Raw genomic sequence first — 19344 nt, 5'->3', positions numbered from 1 at the left:
ATTTCTCAATTTCTCAAAATATAAATAAACTGGGATAACGATTAAAAAGCAACACCTTATTGCCCCTGCCCCATGGACTTGATGACACGAACCCTGTATCTGCTATTGAGCAATTCACAACTGTCAAAAGCCAGTGTTTTTCATGAGGTGGCGAAAGGAGTAACAAGCTGGAAGGCAGCAGTGCGAAATATTCGTGAACATTTTACCAATTTCCGGCCAGCTGATTATGCTAGCGTAAGGCATAACCCTTTCCCGTCGCCGCTAGCGTACCAGTGTTACCCGTGTGCTGTAGAGAATCTTGCCAGCTGCTCAAGAAAACCGTACCCTTATCAGAAAGGACGATCGACGACAACAACAACGCGGAACGAAACTACCTCCGCGCGCACCTCCCATTCAAGTCATAGCCGATTCGAACGACGACGGTGAAATATCATCATGTTCCGACTAGCGGTTACGTCACGGTTCCTCTGTCAGCAGCTTGCCCGGACGGAGCTGGCCACCAGTGGCATGCGGGCGCTGCAATCTGCCACCAGCGCTTCCGCGTTCACCAGCACCAGACGGACGGCACACACGACGCATGGCATTAGCAGTGCAAGATCGCTGTCCACCTCGCAGCCCAAGTTGCAAAGCGAAGAGTAAGTGTGCTTGTTTGCTGATTAGATTCGCAGTTAGAAAATTGCTGCTGTTAGAAAAGGTGTGTTTGTGTGTGTGCGTTTTGTCGCCGTAGTTGAAGCTATAATCAGCAAGCATAGCATGGTGGGAGGTTTCAGCACCGCCCGCGAGCAGTGTTACTTCCTAAGCTTGGTTTGCGCTCTTCATCCACAGCGGAAAGGTTTTCCAACCAACAAAAGTGAAAGTTTGCATGATATTTCGGAGGAATGCAAAGGTTTGCCGAACCCTGAAGGCGGTTCACTGTTTACTGGACAACCACGGTCAATTTATTCATTAGCTCAATTTATCGCAATTCATCACATCTAATCAAGTTCAATTGGGTTTATTTTTGTAAGTTTGGAAAGTATATTTCAAATGTATATTTGTTAAGTCGTCGGCAGAAGAATCTAATCAATGACGGCATGATGCAGCAAGATTGTTATCTGATGCTATTTTTGTTCGGTTACATTATCTGTTTGCATTTCCTACGAGATAAGATTTGAATGGAGTAAAAAACGGTTATATTGATATACGAGGCATTGTTTAATTGAATGTAATGGTGCGTCATGTGTATTAAAAACATTTCCTGGTTTGGTTTTGTGTTGCACGGTTTTGTGATAAAATTTAAACACGATTTGGTAACGCTTGCCACATTTCGCCCACCAAGCATCTAAAATTTCCACTCACTTTTTAAGTATATCTAATAATTCGTTCATTTTTTTCTTTTTAGGGTGGAATTAACATTCGTGCGCGCCAATGGAGAACGCGTGAAGGCGAAGGGCAAGATTGGAGACTCACTATTGGACGTCATCGTTAACAACAATATCGATTTTGAAGGATTCGGCGCTTGCGAAGGAACGCTAACGTGCTCCACGTGCCACCTAATCTTCTCGAAAGCGGACTACGACCGTCTGCCGGAAAAACCAAGCGACGAGGAGCTGGACATGCTGGATCTAGCATACGAGCTGACCGACACCTCCCGACTCGGCTGCCAAATCACACTGTCGAAGGACCTGGAGGGGCTCGAGGTGCGTGTACCGGCCACTATCAACGATGCTCGCAGCTAAGGGCGTTGCTCCTGCTCCGGTGCGCATTCCGAGTAGTCTTCTATCGCCAGTGAACAAACTCCGAACGCGCCTCCTCCGCGGTAGCTTTTCGATGTAAGCAGCAAGTGCAACAGCGTCGCTACAACATATCGCTAATGTTATTGCCTATCGTTTTGTTTTTATTTTTGTATTTGTGTCCCTTCCTTGTTGTAAATACGCTCAGCAAACACGTAACAGATTCACCGGTTCTAGGGCTAGGAGGATATAGTTGTATAAAATTAACCATACCGATTTAATCGAGTCTATAAGCGATAAAAAGAACGATTCGTTCGAGGTGCTTGAGCTCGGCGCGAGAAGAGCCAATTAAGTTTCAAGGCCAATTAATTAAGTTTCAAGGCCAATTAACGGAACAGAAAGAGCAATCCGATTCTGTTGAGGAGAGGGGCATCTTTTGTAAAGCACGATAAAGCTGCCAAGTTTCGATCCGTGTTTCAGGATGCATAATGTATGTTACCACTGTTCCAATATGGATAAGTGACAAACAATAGATCAAATTGTGCTGTACATAAGGTGTGGTTGGGAAGCGACAGGCACGTGTTATTTTTCAACAGGGACAAATGTTAAATATAATAGATTCGACATGGGTAGAACAAAATAAAACTGCAAAACGCGTTTTACAAACTGCAATATCTAAAATACAGCGTAGTTGCTTTGAATTATGTGTGTCACATCTTACCCTAATTTTATAACCGACTAAAACCATAATTATCCAACTATTTTTGCACGTTAAAGTAGCTTTTTATTACATTTTTTTATTTATTAACACATTTCAGTAAGCGAACTATCAATCATTATTGAAGTTTATTTTCCATTGCGCTGGAAATAGTACCGTTAATAGGTGTTAGTCTTTTAATTAAATCATTCCGTGTGTACGTTTCTTTTCCAGCCGAAGAAAACAATGCTTTTGCTATTTAAATATTTATCTTGCACTGCTAATTGCTATATTACCAGCTATAGACACGTTTAAGATAGGTGAAGCATTCTCAAACGAACTTCCCTTTCGCAACCTCACCAACAAAAAAAGCTGTTAGCGAAAAGCGTTTAGTGTACCTTCTTCCCCTAACCCCAGCACCAAAGAGCGATCGCGTATTACCATAACGAATGGATTTCTTTTCACTTCCCGCGACCCGACACCCATTGTATGCCGATGGGGGACGGCCTGCGAATTGTGGCGCCTCTGGGACAGATCGGATGTATCTTCCTATGGCAGCAGTGTGTGTGTAGTATAATGCACGTCCAGTGCAAGAAAGTATGCAACGTGCAAGGTGTTGCATTGTGGAATAAATCTGCTAGTACAGGGTCGTCGTCTGCAGTGCCAGTGCAGAGGGGTAGAAACGGCACCTGATTAACCTTATCTATCATCTGTCCATCTTTCTATTTTATAATGGCGCGAAGGCGCGATAATGGCTAATGGGCGTTTATAATTCGGCCACCGTTCGTTACGGTCACACTTTCCCTCACTGGCCACCGGAGATTTCCAGCACGCTTTTCCGAGACCATTATCAGTGGTCTTTGCACTCGTATCGGTTGGCGGGAGAGAATGCATCGCCAATGCGGCAATCCATGTAAATTAGGCTGAATGGAATAAACATGCAAGGGGGACAATTTATGCGCACTTGCACTAGCACACGGTGTATATATTCAGGTGTATATATTTCGATAAGAAACGGTTCTTTTTTTGTTTTTGGACAAAAATTAAACACCCACAAATTTTGAAGCAAAACGTATGAAAAACCGAACAAGCAGCAGAAGGGAACCGTTTACCGTTGCTGCAAATGCATCTCAGATTCGTGTGCGCCGTACTCCCAAACGGCATGCTTCCTTTCACTTTCGCCAGCGAAAATGCCATACCGTTCAGCCACTTCCTTCTAATCTCTCTAAATGAAGCATTAACTCAAAACGGAAACAAGAAAAACAAAATATAAAAGAAACGCCAGGCAGCCCCGGGGGCCGATCTGATCGCTGCCATGCCGATCTGTTTGCTCGGGCGGGCTCGGGAACGAAAGCGGTGTAAGAAAGGGAAATGAAACATACAAATATTTAGCCTTAAAACCGATGTGCGTAAATTTAAGTTTCATGTCCTGCGGCACCAAATGCGACCAAATGCTGATCGTTTCGTTCGTTTGCTTCCCTAATGTATGGTGGCCGTGGTTCAACTTTCGATCGTCTGTCTGAGGTTCAAACGTATCGTGAATGGAGGAGGGTTTCGGAGGAAGAGAGTGTGTGCCCGGGCGCGGAATATTAGAAACAGGGCAGACACACACACACACACACACCTTGGTGAACGTGTTCACATGAGGTGGGCAGGTTGCTATCGTGTCCTATTTCGCGTGTGTTTAAGCAGTAAAGCAATCAAACACACTATCAAAATGGTGGTACCCCGGCCAAAGCACACGGAATCTCTTTTCGAGCCGTTTTGAACGAGATTAGGCGACATACCTTTACCGAGGCGAGGCGTACGAAGTAGTTAGGAGTGGTGGCATCAAGAGGCTAGTAAAAGGTATTAATGGTTAGTTTGGGCCACCGGAGGAACCGGAGATGTGGAGGCAAACAGTTAGGTTTACCCAATTGGGAAGGATACAGGCAGACCATGTAAGGTCAATGGCATGCGTACGTTGAGCTGGTGGTACGGAACAGTGTTGCGGAACATGTGGTTGAATGACAAAATCGAACCCGATCTTCACTAATCATTCAGGAACAGGCATGTCCGAAGGCGAAAAAGCTGGTTGGAAGTGGCGAGCGACACTGTTGCGTGTCAGTAGGGAATGGAGGTACGTGTTTTCAACGAGCTAGTACATCTCTAGGTGTACACTCTCTACGCCGCGGATGTTCAAGTTTCAATCGCAGTTCATTTTATCAAAAGAAACTTATAGTGAAGTACTTTGCATCGAAGAAGTCATTGCATTGATCGATGATGATCACTCCTTCTTTTTTTTCCCCACAGCACAAACTCCTAAAATAAGATGCTGGGGCACATTCGCCGACCGGATTTGAACAAGAAAGTGGGCCAAATCCTTCAGTTGGGCGGTAATGGAAAAAGGTTGCACACCTCACAAGTGACAACTTTCGGTCGAGTTGTGTTCGGGGGCTGGCCAGCTTTCTGAAAACTGGTGGTCAAGGCCGTAGTCCAGCTTCTTCCAGCCTCTGGCAAGCGTGGTATGGTGCATGAAGCCGCGGCGAGAAAGCCATTCTCGTATCGCCGATTTTTGACACCTCGAGAAGAGGAATGGGAAGAACAGGTTGTGTAGGCAGCGGGTACTTAAGATGAACGTTTATTGACCTTTGTTTTTACATGTTTACACAGTGTTTAGGTTTATATCAAGTTTATGCGCACGAAACAGTGTTGTGCTTTCGTCATGGCTTTAAATTTTCATCCAGTAAGTTGCACAAGCTTCACTTTCATCACATAGTGCTCATTGTGAGGTTCATTGTTGCTTTATTAGTAAGTTTTCCGAAGAAAGTGAGCAGAAAAAATGTAATAAACATACAAATCACCCGGCAAGATCTGGTCGACTGACGGCGCTGATGCACCACCGTGTCGTTTACGGTGAGAGAAAGGTCATTTAGTTGAACCTCCAGCACCAGCCACAATGTCTGTCACCACCTGTCCCCCTGGTTCAGCGAGCGGCATTGTTCTGCTAAAGCTGGAGCCGCATTATTATTATATTTAGCATCATTGTTTTATTGGTGTTTCGTCGCGACCACCGAAACTTCGAGGTTCGTTGCCAGTCGATCACCCAAGTCACCGGTCGACAAAACGCGGAAGATAATTAGGACAAGTTTAACATGCACGAAACAAAAGCAAGAAAAAAGGACCGAATGCTGACCATAATGAACCACGCTTAATTTGGATACAGCTAAAGAGTTTGGCGGAACGGTGGGACGGGAAAAATGCTGGTTGTTTTTCACAATTTTGCATCATGCAGCAGCAGCATCGATCGTTTTCGGTCGATAGTGCACGAAAATGGACGAAGGAAAAGGGTAAAAAGAATAGTGAAAACAAAGCGATTTAATTTTATGATCACTGATAACAAGGCAAAACTATACCGTGCCCGTCTTATGTACCGCGGCCCAGCGGCTAGTATGATCAGGTCGTGAACGGATCGGACACACGTCGTGTGAGGGTGCTTACTCCCTTATGCCAGCAGAGTAAGGTGGTTAGTTTTGCTGACAGGAGAAGCAGAGGGAAAGAGTGTGGATGGTTAACGGATAATTTAATTTAATTAGAATTCTTTCACTTTTTCCCGCAATGACTATAGTCGAAGGTCACGCTTATTGCAGGAAAATGGTAAGATAAGTAGAAGAGTAGGTTGATGCTGACAGGCATTATAATCGTCAGTTGATGTAAATATGGTTTGAAATGGCTTATTCGTGAAGATGATAGAAGCTTAATGTCAATGATCTTACTTACATTGATGATCTACTTATACGGTACAAACAGTAACTGAAATTGCCACTAGATGTCGCTGAGCCATTTTGCTTCCTTTGCCTTAGTGATTCATCTGTTTTGACGTTAATGAAAGGGAATAAAAATTTGTGAAATTCTCTTAAAAATAAGCCACTGAGCCTCTGACCCATAAATACCGGTTGATTGAGGTGAAATTGTTAATACCGAAAGACCACCACGCCCAAACGCAAACACATACGCAAGTCCCCAGCCCAACTTTGGTATCGATAATTTCTTTCGCAATTACCGTTCTCGTCTCGCCTTATTTGAATATGGGGACGAATTTAGCATTGCGGTGTCGTATGCGGAACGCCTCGAAAGTGACCTCTTTTCCATCCGGCCCTACCGGATCACCGCATCACTGCTGGCATCATCGTGATCATACCGATGATGGCGGTGATCATCCGCAATGACATCAGCGCTAATGCAGCGGGAACGCTTTGCGTGAAAGCAAAACTGTTTGTCAACCAAACGAAAGGAAGAGTGAAGGCAGTTCTATCGTGTGACCATTCTTCGCCACAGTGGTCACCACGTGACAAATGCCTTTCCTCACCGGTTTGCGGTGGCTGTGCGTGTAACCGAATTTGGAATCGACGTTTGACCAGCTTCGAAGCATCCAGCAAAGTATGTTACGTCCATCATCATGATGTGTTGGACAGAGTAACAGCAAGCAAATAAGTGGGAGTTTTTGTGTCTGCGTGTTTGTGTGTTTTTCCTTCTGCTCAATAACACCATTTACCCAATCTCAATGCGGGGATGGAGCGTTAGGTCAGCAAACTAAAGTGAAATCGTACGTTAAACTTACATCCGGATGCGTGTGCACATGGATCGGTGGTGTTTCGGAGGCGATGATCGATTTCGATTTGATTATTTCATTAGGAAGGGTATTTTTTATGAACGGAGTACGGAAGCGAGCCACAGTAAGGCAAACAAGAGAATCCAATCGAGCTGGGACGTAATTCAAATGGAAGGAAAATCCTGTAACCTTCCGGAGAAGGGCTGATGATGCACTGACTATTAAGGGGGTTTGATTGTTTTACAGCGTTGCAAGCCTCCTATTGGGTTGATCGTGGTAGCGTTATAATGTGGCAAGGAAGTGTTGGAGGAAGCTCTTTAGATTCATTCATAATTGAACAAGGCAACGAGATGATGTAAAGAGTTGTTATAGGTATGATCTTTTATTATTTATCACTTGATTGTCACGCACAAAACGTAAGAAGTAATTCAATTTACCTGTTTCAAGTAATGGACTTTCTTTTGCCCAAAGCGGTCCCCATGCCCACGGCTAGGAAATGCTAATGCTTAATGAATTTAAAGCATTTGTTTCACTTTACATATCTCACCGAACGATCGTTGTCAACATTTTGTGAGACGTCTCATTCCAACCCGACCCGGCTGGAAATGCACCCATAGAAATGCGTTCCAATTGTTCCAATCCGTCCAGAGCCAGCTCCCACAATCTCACACCTTCGCTTCCACGAAAGTAAACCCTTGCGGCACCCTTCGCTGCCCTTCGAATGGAATTTGACTTATTTGTGTGGTCGCGGTGTGCGTACATCTAGACAGAAGATCACGCGGAGGCTCTTTCTATTCAGGCGGCATGTACTTTCACTGGTTGGCAGTGCAGTACATAACGAGGAAGTGTTAGGGAAGTGATCACCAGCACAAACGGAAAGCAACCGCTTTGCGGAAGTGTTGTATGCCAGTGGTGGTTGGTGAAGAATGAAATTGTCATTGTAAAGCACTTTTTTTCTACCATCGAATAGTGGCTTGGATGATGGGCATACCACTATCGCATCAATCTATGTGCTTTGCGGGTTAGGTAAACAGGCTTTATCGTCTGTTTGCGGCTTCCATTATGTATGCTGCTTTTGTTTTAGTTTTACATGTCCCATTATCGGTTGCATAAAGCGATCTCGTTCTCCTTCCATACCGTTTACAAACAGCAGACATGCTTAGTAGTTTGTTCAAGATTTGACCAGCAACAAAAAAGGACTGTTACGTTCCGAAGCATCTCTATTCTTGTCTTTGTAATAGGAAAACGTTTGACGGTAGGATGGCTCGTAGCTCGGCTTTGCACGCTCGCAGCTTTGTGTGCGATGACAATTCCCAACCGAAACGGAGGCAACCGTTAAACGTGGTAACGTTTTATCTGTCCATACAAAGCGACCATTGTGTTATGATTTCTATTGCCAACAGGCATGGGCACGTGGACGAACTACTGGCTTCCCGCTTCTTATACATTTGCAGTGCAAAATGCATTTCTATTACAGCAAACTCTTTCCAGTCCCCCGTGTATTGGTGGTGGTGGTAGTGGTGGTGGTGAATGCGAGCTGTTACGTGCGCTATGAAACGGGCAAGCAGTAAATGCAAGCAGGAAGCAACCCGCTGCCTATTTGTGTTCGGAGCATCATATCAGGGGCAGTCGTAGACTAAAGAGCGAGGGATGGGAGCGAAAGAGATTTCACATTCAAATCGCATAACCGCGCACGATCGTCTTCGGGCCAAATTGGTTGGTATTGTGTGTGCTGTTTGGTTTTACATCAAATGATTAGGATTGAGTTTGCTGTTGGGGCACGTACCATAAGCCATCCTTCATACATACGGTGTACGGTTAGGAGGTGTAATTGCCCAGTACGAGGTAACGAGATATCGATTAACAAATTTTGACTGATTATATGCTCTTGTTTGTTTGCTTTGCCGGCTGATAATGCGCACCAGCTTCGTGGCTTCGTGCAAGTGCATGGGTGGTAATAACAGAAAATGATTACGGATTACGGTGAGCGTGCTGCGCCTGCGCACTGAACATGCGATTTGGCTTTACTGTAAACGTGATAGTTGATGGTACAAGAGGGTTGCCAATAAAATGAATACATAGGAAAATATTTGAAACATATTAGCCTCGATTCGATTACCGGAGTTATGTAGCAGGGTGGTGAATGTACTTTGGTTATGATAATGCATAGTCCATGTACATAGGATTATCCTAACCAATCGTGTCCAATGCTGAGGGTAAATTGAAAGAGACTTTATCTTCAAAAGTATATTCATATCACTAGATCTGGTTTATACGAGGGGGAAAACCTTTATAGAACACTGGAGCTGGGAAAGATCACTCAAGAGTGGCTTGATTTTATTTATTTATTGATTTATGTAATAACAAAAGTCATCGAAACAATGTAGACCTACATGACTTATTTCTATACGATTCATTGCATCACACTGGCAAGATGATAGGGATAAAATAAATATTAAAATAAAATAAGTAAATAAAATAAATAATTACAAGAAACCGCACAAAAAAAATAGTCGAAATTAGCTTTGCAAGTGTGATTTAAATTTGTTAACTCTAACACTAAAATCGACAGTGCAATTTGCAGAGGAATAGGCCTTAATCATGTTTGAAACTGGAGTCTGGAGTCTCGGACACTGGAACTCGTTCGATATAAATTCAACACAAAGTAATGGTCTTGGCCTAATGGTTTTACTAGATGTACGAATGTTTTCATGTTCAAGAATGGACGGGGAATGGTCAAGAGAAATATTTTAGGCTGAAAGGGTCTTTAAAACCTTTACCGACGCGTAAAATAAAACCTAATAAGCGGTTCACTTTGCAAATGAAGTACTCGTAATTTCACTTTATTTATTTATTTATTATACATATTATCCAATGGATACAATTTCATCCAGAAGAACACTCCCAATCCGTACTCCTACAGCTCACAAAGGAAGCTTAACCTAACTAACGCAAATCTGACCTAGTAATTGACCCAATTTTAAAACAATCTACAGTGTGGCTAAAGTCAAAATGTTGGTAGCTTTTGTTGAAGCTCCTACACATTTGTCTGTAATGAGTTTGTAATCTGCGTAACGTGATAAAGAACGCGGAATAATAACCAGTTCGAATAATTTTTTCTGCTGCATTGATGTTCAAGTTCGTCAGTAAAGATAGAGCATCAATCTCACATCGTAACATTTTTGCTACAAATGAATATTGGGCTTCTTCACGTCTTTTCTCTAATGTAGAAAGTCCTTGTAGTAAGCATCTTGAATGATAGTCTGGCATCTCAGCACAAAAACGAAGATTCCGAAGAGCTAAATGAGTAAAACCTCTCTAAACTAATTGATCATGAAACGTTAACCTGCTGTATAATTGTACCTTAATTTCTGTCTATTATTAACCAGGTATGATTCCTCCTTTATAGAGATAGCCTATGCACGTTAAGCATTGTTGTAGATCTTTTGCTATTTTAAAATTGATTAAAAGTGCGTTTGTCACCATTCCATTATTATGTCTGTGTTTTTATCAAATCAAAGTAGAAGATATGATTTTAGCAAGCATTTTAGATTTTAGCAAGTATTATTATCATTATTAATATTTATTCATTTAATCTTTAACGGACCAAACGGACTAATTGAGAAGACATACAGTGAATGTTGCATGATTAAATAGACAGAAAAACAAAGGAAGAAGACTTGCAGCCGCGGCATACACCAGAGCCTTTTTTTAAGGCACTGGGTTCCAACACCAAAGTCAAAGTAATCCAAAATAGTATTAGCCGACATACGGACCATATGGTAGGATTGATTAGCGTTGGAGCGAGGCTGAATAATCCGCAGAGTCTTCCTAGACCGATGTGATCAAGATGATGCGTTAATGTCGTTGCGATTATTCTATAATCTTTTGTTCGCTTACCCTTCTCGCTGTATATTTCATCATATAAAGTCTACCGTTTGCATGGTTGTAAGTGTCTATAAATTACCATCTTCCTGGAGAAAAATCATAAGGGTACGCTTCATGTCAGTTTCGGTAAAGTTATAGCATTAGTAACAACAAGAATAAATAAAGCTCTCGAATGTATTTTTTCTGTAAATCTTTTTTCGTCGCCTTTAGCGTGTAAACGTATTTGTTTTTTTCGCCTATTTCAATGGCTCTCTGTGTCCTCTATGTTTGCCACTTTTACTCAATTATGTACAATTATTTGAGCAAAACCACAAACACGGACAAAGTACACACAACCGATATCACTCGTTAGCTTCAAAATTGTTTCCACAAACAGTACGATCCATTTGCTCCGTGAGTACAACCCCAACACCACCACCACCACAAACGATCGTATTGGCGTGCTGGCTCGAAGACGACACCGTTTAACAGCGCGAACAGTGTGCGTGCCTGTGTGGAAGAGCCAGCCAGGAAAGCGTCAGCATACTGACCTTGATCAGCACCTGCAACACCGCCCAAGCTGGTAGCATAAAAACGCCAGCCAACGCCCCACATGAGAAACCGTGCCTGCTCGCTGTGCATGCGAATGTTGGCTGCTTATACATGCACGAAGCGCACCATGCACCGGAGGAGCCGGAGGAGGCCAGCATAACTGCATGCGAGAGATGCCGCTTGGTAGCTGGCCGGGCAAGCTCTCTCGTGTCGCCGTACCACGGTTCGGTTAGCAATTGGTGCCTCGCTGAAGCGAGCCCGCTGCCCGGTGAATGCTAACGCGCGCTGGCTAATCGATTGTTTGATTAACACAGTACCCCCTTTGGGCAGGCAAGTGTGCGATGGTTTATGTTTGCTCGCGATCCATTCAGGCTTGCCTAGATACCGTGCCTGGATCATAGCCGGATGCCGCAGCGTATCCGGAATCAACAGATGCGCTGCTGATTGGTGCCATTTTTGTTGCAATAGAGCCATTAGATGGACAGAATTTAGGAGGCGGTTTTAAACTAGATCGCAGGAGGTGGAAGTATTAAGCAACCGGAGTATGTTTGTTTTAAAAATAAAGAAACCTTGCAGGACGTATGTAGGTGGGCAAAATGCATCGCAATGCATTGGGGCTGCAAGTAGGGCATGCATTGCCGCACGGACAGTCAAAGTAAATTGTAAGAAGATGAAAAAAAACACACACACAAACCAACGAATGAAGACAATGCATGTTGGATGGGGTTTGGCCAGTGTTTGAGCACATGTGTCCATGGTCCCATTTTACGTTGGTTCGATCAGTATTGCTTAAGATGCATACGAAAGTAGCGAAAGTGGATTCGATACGCTGGCTGCGGCTTGTGGAAGAGTGGAAGAATCTGCACAGTTGTTTGCAATAACTAGCTTGGGTGGAATTCATGACGATAATTATCATAGTCTTGTGGCAAGATTAGCATGAGCAATTGTAATGCTATGCATAATTGCCAAAAAATATGCATCGATGGCATATTTCAAGTACATTAGCGAATCATTTAATGAGTTAATAAGTGTAGGGATGTTTAATTGATGAACTTCCTATTTAATAAAGCCGGAAAAACAATACAAATGATAATGGTACAATATAATAGTGCAGCTAGCACAGCATGGCTGTTGTATGATAACCCTCGCTAAACAAGTAACCCTTAAATGGGGCCTAAAAATAGAACAGCCATTTCCCCAGTCGGCATCACAGAAACACTTTCGAAAACGATTTAATGTTAAATGTAACATCAAATCGGTAGGGTGAGAGAAAATCATGCAAAAAGGCGAGAAGGCGTTAATCCCAAACGCTAACCGTGTGAATTCAAACAATCCGTTCCATTTCCTCAATCCCACCGCAGTCGCTTATGCCGCTGCATCTGCATGCGCTGGGAGACAGTTGTGCCCGTGACGTGTGATGCACAGTTTATGTGTTTTTTTTTTTTTTTTTTTTTTTTTTTTTTTTTTTTTTTTTTGTACGGTTTCAGGCGGGGCTGCAGGTTTGCGAGGCGGTTTATTAATAAAGTGCATTTTGGTAGCATACCCCCAAACCTTCTCACTGGAAACGATGTGTGTGTGTGAAAAGCTTCACACCCAGTACTGCAGGGCGAATTGATTTGATTGAGGTACGACACCCCTCAGCCGGGCACATGTGAGAGCGAAAGCCGAGTTCGTATCTTAGCGCCATAATTGGGTTTATAGCCGTACGTATGTCGTGGATCGTCGTGGGGATGAATACAATAAGATCTTTCACTTTATAGGAGCTGCTGTATGTAATTCAAGTGACACCTTTGGTACTGTTTCACAAGAAGGATTTACACATTATAGGGAAAACTGTATTTCTACGCTTGTTTTATTCACGGCACAATTACATTGCAGTTGAAATATCGAATACAAAAAGACTTCAATGACTGCATAAGCTACACAACTACGGCAATCCTTCTTAAATGTAATGACGCTCATTGAATCGCGATCGCGTTACACTTCGCACCAAATCCACACACACACACACACACACACACACACATATACGATCGCCGTTATTAGCGCATAATACAAATTACTGCAAATAAGCTGATGAAAACAGCTCTTACGTTGTTTCACTTGTCTGTCTTTGGCATTTGTTTGCGCGTTGTACCGAATTACTCCAGCGGTAGACAGCCCCAAGCTGCAACCCCAGACAGCAATACCAGACAACGGGACGTGACCCACCCGGAACTCAGTGTTCGATTTCTTATTGCACAGCGCGGTAACTGCAGATGCAAACGTCATCAATCTTGTTTCGTGTTTTCACCCCCTCCGACACGATATATTTCGGTACCGATGACTTAGGTCTAGCCAGGTCTGACCTCAAAAGCGAACCGGAGGCAGGGCGATGTGCAATCGAGCAATTTAGAAACGGTCACGGCGAGCTGGGCGAGCAAGAAGATGGAATATGTAACACGCGGTGGTTTTCTTTTCTCTGCCCGCGATCCTACACCGATGCAACGGAGAAGCATTAATCATTTCACGAGCGTACGAATTTGTCGAGGTGTTGTTTGTCGAAAGAACGGTAGGGTTAGGGCTACCACCAGAGGGATTATGATTGGAGTGCCGGGCCTTTCGGAACGGTAAAAGCGGATCGCCCACCTGAGCTATTTGCTCAGGGGAAGTTCAATAAATGCACATTCCATTGACCCGCTTGCTTTCAACCGCTTCCGATTTCCATCGCCAAGCGAGTGGACAAAACAAATGAACTGACTTAAAACATCCGTACCGAAACCCGGGCAGCCGGGAATGGATAGGGTCGAGTGGTCAAGTTTACATGGGCACGAGGATCGGTTGATCTGCAGCCTCCGGCAACGGCAGCAAGCGTTTGTTCGCTTTCAGTTTCACTCCTCGTTAGCGACTAGTAGACTCACTTCCCAGCAAAGCCCAACAGTACCGCAAACTCATTCGGCTGCCTCAGGGGCGGAATCTCAGTGCAGCCCTAAACGCCCCGGTCTCCGGGAACTCCCAGCGGGAATGGGTGCTAGCGGGGAGAGGTTGAAAACGGGTGACATGGTACCGCCTTGGCATGCGTGCCCGTACGCATGCATGCTGCATGCATGAATGTCCCTAAGCACACGAGATCGTTATCGTGTGCGGCCCCCGAGGGGGGGGACTACAATGCCAGGCACGCCGAAATTGCCACAGTATCGCCCCGGGATTGGGAAGTGAGATGAAAGTGAGTTTCTTTCACTGGGTGGGGAAGAAGCAGAACAATCGCTGCGTGCGGGGTGCGTTTTGTGGCTGGGAAACAAAACCGACCTGTGGTTCGGTTTCAGCTAGGTTAAGGGTGAATTATTTTATCAAATCATTACTTTTAATTGTGAGAGAACCGAATGGGTAACATGAAGAGCCGAAATTGAATGTAAAAAGCACATGTTACTGTTTTATGGTCATAATACAGATAGAATCGTATGCTATGTATAATAATTTTCAAATAGAAATTACCAAACATTTTGCTCAGGACAAGTAATAAGATATTCCAAGTGATTGTGTCGTATACAGTATGTTCCCGATATCTGCGGTTTATGCGTTCTCGTGTAAGTCGAATTTGACGTTTTTCAGCTAAAATACATTGGATTACTCAGTATTTTTGAATCAATTTTGGTATCTTTAAACATTTATCAGGGCCAATTAAGTGAGTCCTTTTCCGTTTGACTCAACAAAAAATCAAACAAAACCACTCGACAATAACGGAAACAAAATCGGTATTATACAAACTTGTAAGTGATTTCTCTATTTTTTCGGACAATGGGGCCCTTCACGATTCTAGTCAGTTTTTTGTATGGAGTTTGACAGTTGAAGGCTGAAATCATGTAAACACTCCATACAAAACCACACACAAAACTAGCTTACAATTTTCAGTCTAGATTATTATAGCCTCAAAGCTAGAATTAGATTCAAGTACCTGCTCGAAAAATTGCAAAAAAGGTGATGTTTACATTTATCCCAAGGTGTATTAAAGAGATCTGGAGATGGAATCCAGAATCAAAGTGTATGTAGTCCAGGTGGTCTCATAGCATGTTTTTATAACCAAATTTGTATATCACTTAGAAACACAAAACACTCTTAAAATCTTCTTTAAGAAGCAGAAGCGATAAAAATCAGCCTTCTAAATTCATTCACCTTGGGATAAGCCCACCTGTATATTATACTCACTTAGATAGCTGCTCGAAAACTACTATACAATGCAAACAGCTGACAGGCTGAAATTTCAGCCTACCAACTTAAAACGGAAAGGATCACTATAATCTTCTCGTTTAACTACCGCCCCCTCGCTCGATTTTAGAAAAACTGATTTTAACCTATTAAATACTTCTCTTTCTAATATAGATTGGTCACAACTTTACTCTTGTAAAGATGTAAATTTGGCCGTTTCTACTTTCACATCCCTCTTTTTATCCACACTCCCGCAATGTTGTCCCAAGCGCAATCCCCCTCGTTCCCCTCCCTGGTCTGATGCTACCTTAAAGTCCCTGAAGCGTGACAAATCCCGCTACCAACGTGCATACTGGAGTACCCGTTCTGTTAATGCTCTTAGAACTTACAAATATGCAGCTGCCGCATATCGACTTTATAACCGCACTCGCTACAATGGTTATATTCTTATCCTTCAGACGCGCCTCCGCTGGTACCCCCGTGCCTTCTGGAAATTTATGAATGCTCGACGCAAAGGCAGCTCTCTCCCGAGCACTATGCATTTAGAGTCCGTATACGCCTCTTCGCCGGAGGATATTTGCTCGCTTTTTCGCAACCATTTCTCGAATATTTTTAGCACTCCCTCGCAAATACCCAATACCGCATCTCAATGTCTTTCGTATACCCCCCAAGATGTGATTGATGTGTCCTGCTTTGGCTTCGATGAACACTCTGTCTCAGAAGCTCTTTCAAAACTAAAACCTTCTTTCTCTGCAGGCCCTGACGGAATTCCTCCCTCACTTTTGAAAAAAACGGCTGAGGTGATAGCCCCTCTTTTGTCATTCATTTTCAATCTATCCCTGCGCCTCTGCTGCTTCCCTTCTTCATGGAAATCGGCCTGGCTTTGTCCCATCTTCAAGAAAGGGAATTCCGCTGACGTGTCAAACTACCGTGGCATTGTTCTGCTACCGGCTTGTAGCAAAGTTTTCGAAATTGCAGTTCACTCCGTAATTTCTTTCCAGGTAAAAAGCTGGATCAGCGTGAACCAACATGGGTTCATGCCAAGCCGCTCGACGGTCACGAATTTAATGCAATTCGCGTCTCACGTCATACCCTCGCTTGATTCTGGTTTGCAAGTAGACACGATCTACACGGATTTCAAGGCCGCCTTTGATACCGTTCCCCACCACCTTCTGCTGTTAAAACTAAAAAAACTTGGTTTTTCTAATATGTTAATTGACTGGCTTTATTCTTTTTTAAACAGCAGGTCCATTCGTGTAAAAACCGACACTACCTTTTCTTCGTCCTTTTGTCCCTCCTCTGGAGTGCCACAAGGCAGCGTCTTGAGCCCACTCTTATTCGTACTTTTTGTCAGTGATGTTCATGCAATTCTCCCGTCCGAAGGTCATTTACTGTATGCTGATGATTTAAAAATATATTTAACTATCAGTACGCACAGCGACTGCCTTCGGCTCCAGGAGTTTCTGAACTCATTCTCTTTATGGTGCTCCTACAACCAGCTAAGTCTTTGCCCTGAAAAATGCTCTGTAATATCCTTCTGTCATAACCGCAACCCTATCCATTACGAATATTCGCTCTCCAATTCTGTGCTGTCTCGAACCTCCCTTATACGTGATCTTGGCGTCCTTTGGGATGATAAATTATCACTAAACGAACATTTAGAGTCGGTTGTCGCAAGTGCTTCTAGAACGCTGGGTCTTATATGTAGACTTACCAGAGATTTTCGTGATCCACTTTGCCTCAAGTCACTTTATTGTTCTTTAGTTAGATCAACATTGGAATACGCTTCAGTGGTCGTTGGTCCAGTCCGTTCTGGATGGATCTTAAGATTTGAAAAGGTCCAAAAGCGTTTCACTAGGTTCGCTTTTCGACGAATGGCTGGCCCCAATGCCGCTATGCCCAGCTACGAATCTCGCTGCAATTTACTTGGTCTGGAATCCCTGGAAGTAAGACGCTCCCAAGCGCGCGTCCTTTTCATCGGACGCATGCTCAATGGGCTTATTGATGCTCCCACTCTCCTTGAGAAGATTGGCTTGTACGCACCCTCCAGAAATTTAAGGGCACGTAGCGCACTAAACATGGTTTCTCGACAAACCACATTTGGTTCCAACGAGCCTCTTCTCCTGTGTGTTCGCACTTTTAATACTAGCACTGATCCTCCCCACCCCCGTTTATAATCCTTTATAATCCTTTTCCCTGATACTCTTCCCTATCCTCTTTTTTCTCATCCTCTTTTTTCCAACTATCATATCTAATATTATTCACTCTTCTTTTCTTACGTTTGTATTTTATTCTAATATCTGTTTTTCATGTGCTCAAAAGTTCGCTTTAGTATTAGGAATTTAGATAGGTTAAGTTAGGAATTAGTTAGATTTAGGAATTGTGAAACCATCAGGCTGACAATTTGAATAAACTTGAAATGAAATGAAATGAAATGAAATAGAAAATCAGCATTTTTGTACATTTTCTCTAACACTCAAGTCGCATAATTGGCCCTAAAATTTCAGTTTGTTTGTTTGCAAATATACTGCATTGGACAGTTCTTGAAATAAATTGTACTGATTTTAAAACCAATCTGTCAAATTTAGAAAAACGTGTATCTCCGAATCCGCGCAAGTCTAGATCTGCGTGATTTGGGAACAGACTGTATTTCATCCCGATAATATGTAAAGGTTAAACGAAAACAACAAATTCAATCCAATCAAATTTCGAAAGAAAAGAAAAGAAAGAAATTTTGCTTACAAAAATGCTAAAAATCGTCGCATTCCAGAAATACCTGACTACACGCGAACAGATGCTGTGAAATAAATTCTTCTTACACGAGCTGCTCTGCTGCGCTTAACGCTCACTTTCGTTTGTACGACTGGTCTGGTATTTTCTTGCATGATCACCGCACCGGCTTGATCGTGATCGTGTTGCTTTCCTTCCATGGAGACGTGGCTTCGTTGTGGGTCACCTACTCTACCAGGTGATAAGTCGTATCAAGTCGTCCACAGATGTTGCTTGTTAGAGATGCCGAGATAAAAAGAGTGTGCGTGCGTGCGTGTGTGTGTGTGTGTACGTATGTGCAGCAATCAACAGCCTCTGGTTTGGTGTGAACGTGTCCACCCCTTCTCACCCCGTCCATTAGCTACGATCGGTTGCATTTTGGATGTGATTTTTACGTGACTCTGTTTCTACCCTTCCCTCGCTCTCCTTCGCTATTCATTTCATTTTTATTTTGGGGGAAAGTACGATCTCCATTTTACCATTTTTGGTTGAGTAATTAGAAATGGGGCACCCGGTACGGTGTCTGGCGTTCGGGTGGTCGTTCGATTTTGTTTTTGTTTTTTACCTACTGCCGGCTTTCCACTGCCATCGGGTAAGCAGGGTAAGCGAGGAATGAAGCGAGGGGACCAAATTTTCCAGCTGCTTTGTCTGCGTGCTGGCACCGCATCTCCCCTGCGATAGTGCGATTAATTTATCTGACTCAATCGAGACACCTTATCAGGCGAGATGGGGTTGAAGCACGCGTGTGCGAAAAGAAAGAAGGAAAAGGGCAGCGAGCGCTGGGATTGACGAGGGCGATGGAAACCAGGCAGCAGTGTGCAGGGTATGATCGGGCGGGTTTGATCACAATTGCGGCGCGGTTCGCTGGAGTCAGGCCGACGGGGTTCGTCGCCTGATTTCGTTGCAGTCGCTCGAGAGAGTTAATTAGAGAGCACAGGAAAGCGATGCCGCGCTACTCAACAAGCAGGGCC

The 19344-nt window shown here is 43.6% G+C and overlaps 1 protein-coding gene across 1 annotated transcript; it reads left to right on the top strand.

Annotated features, from left to right (window-relative positions):
• Positions 1-128: 128 nt before the first annotated feature.
• On the top strand, positions 129-2393 carry LOC120950473 (adrenodoxin-like protein 2, mitochondrial). Its single transcript, XM_040368526.2, has 2 exons — positions 129-635; positions 1382-2393. The coding sequence occupies exons 1-2, from the start codon at positions 436-438 to the stop codon at positions 1716-1718; spliced, it is 537 nt and encodes a 178-aa protein (XP_040224460.2). The 5' UTR covers positions 129-435; the 3' UTR covers positions 1719-2393.
• Positions 2394-19344: the final 16951 nt, after the last annotated feature.

Source organism: Anopheles coluzzii, chromosome 2 (assembly GCF_943734685.1).
Source record: "Anopheles coluzzii chromosome 2, AcolN3, whole genome shotgun sequence".
NCBI classification, from domain to species: Eukaryota; Metazoa; Arthropoda; class Insecta; order Diptera; family Culicidae; genus Anopheles; species Anopheles coluzzii.
The sequence above is the reverse complement of the archived record's forward strand: the minus strand, read 5'-3'. Positions and strand labels throughout refer to the sequence as shown.

Excerpts from the sequence above, each read along its gene's own strand:
- LOC120950473 (XM_040368526.2), top strand. The coding sequence starts at position 436 with ATGTTCCGACTAGCGGTTACGTCACGGTTCCTCTGTCAGCAGCTTGCC. Across the intron at positions 636-1,381 it reads CCCAAGTTGCAAAGCGAAGA|GGTGGAATTAACATTCGTGC; the intron begins GTAAGTGTGCTT and ends TTTTCTTTTTAG.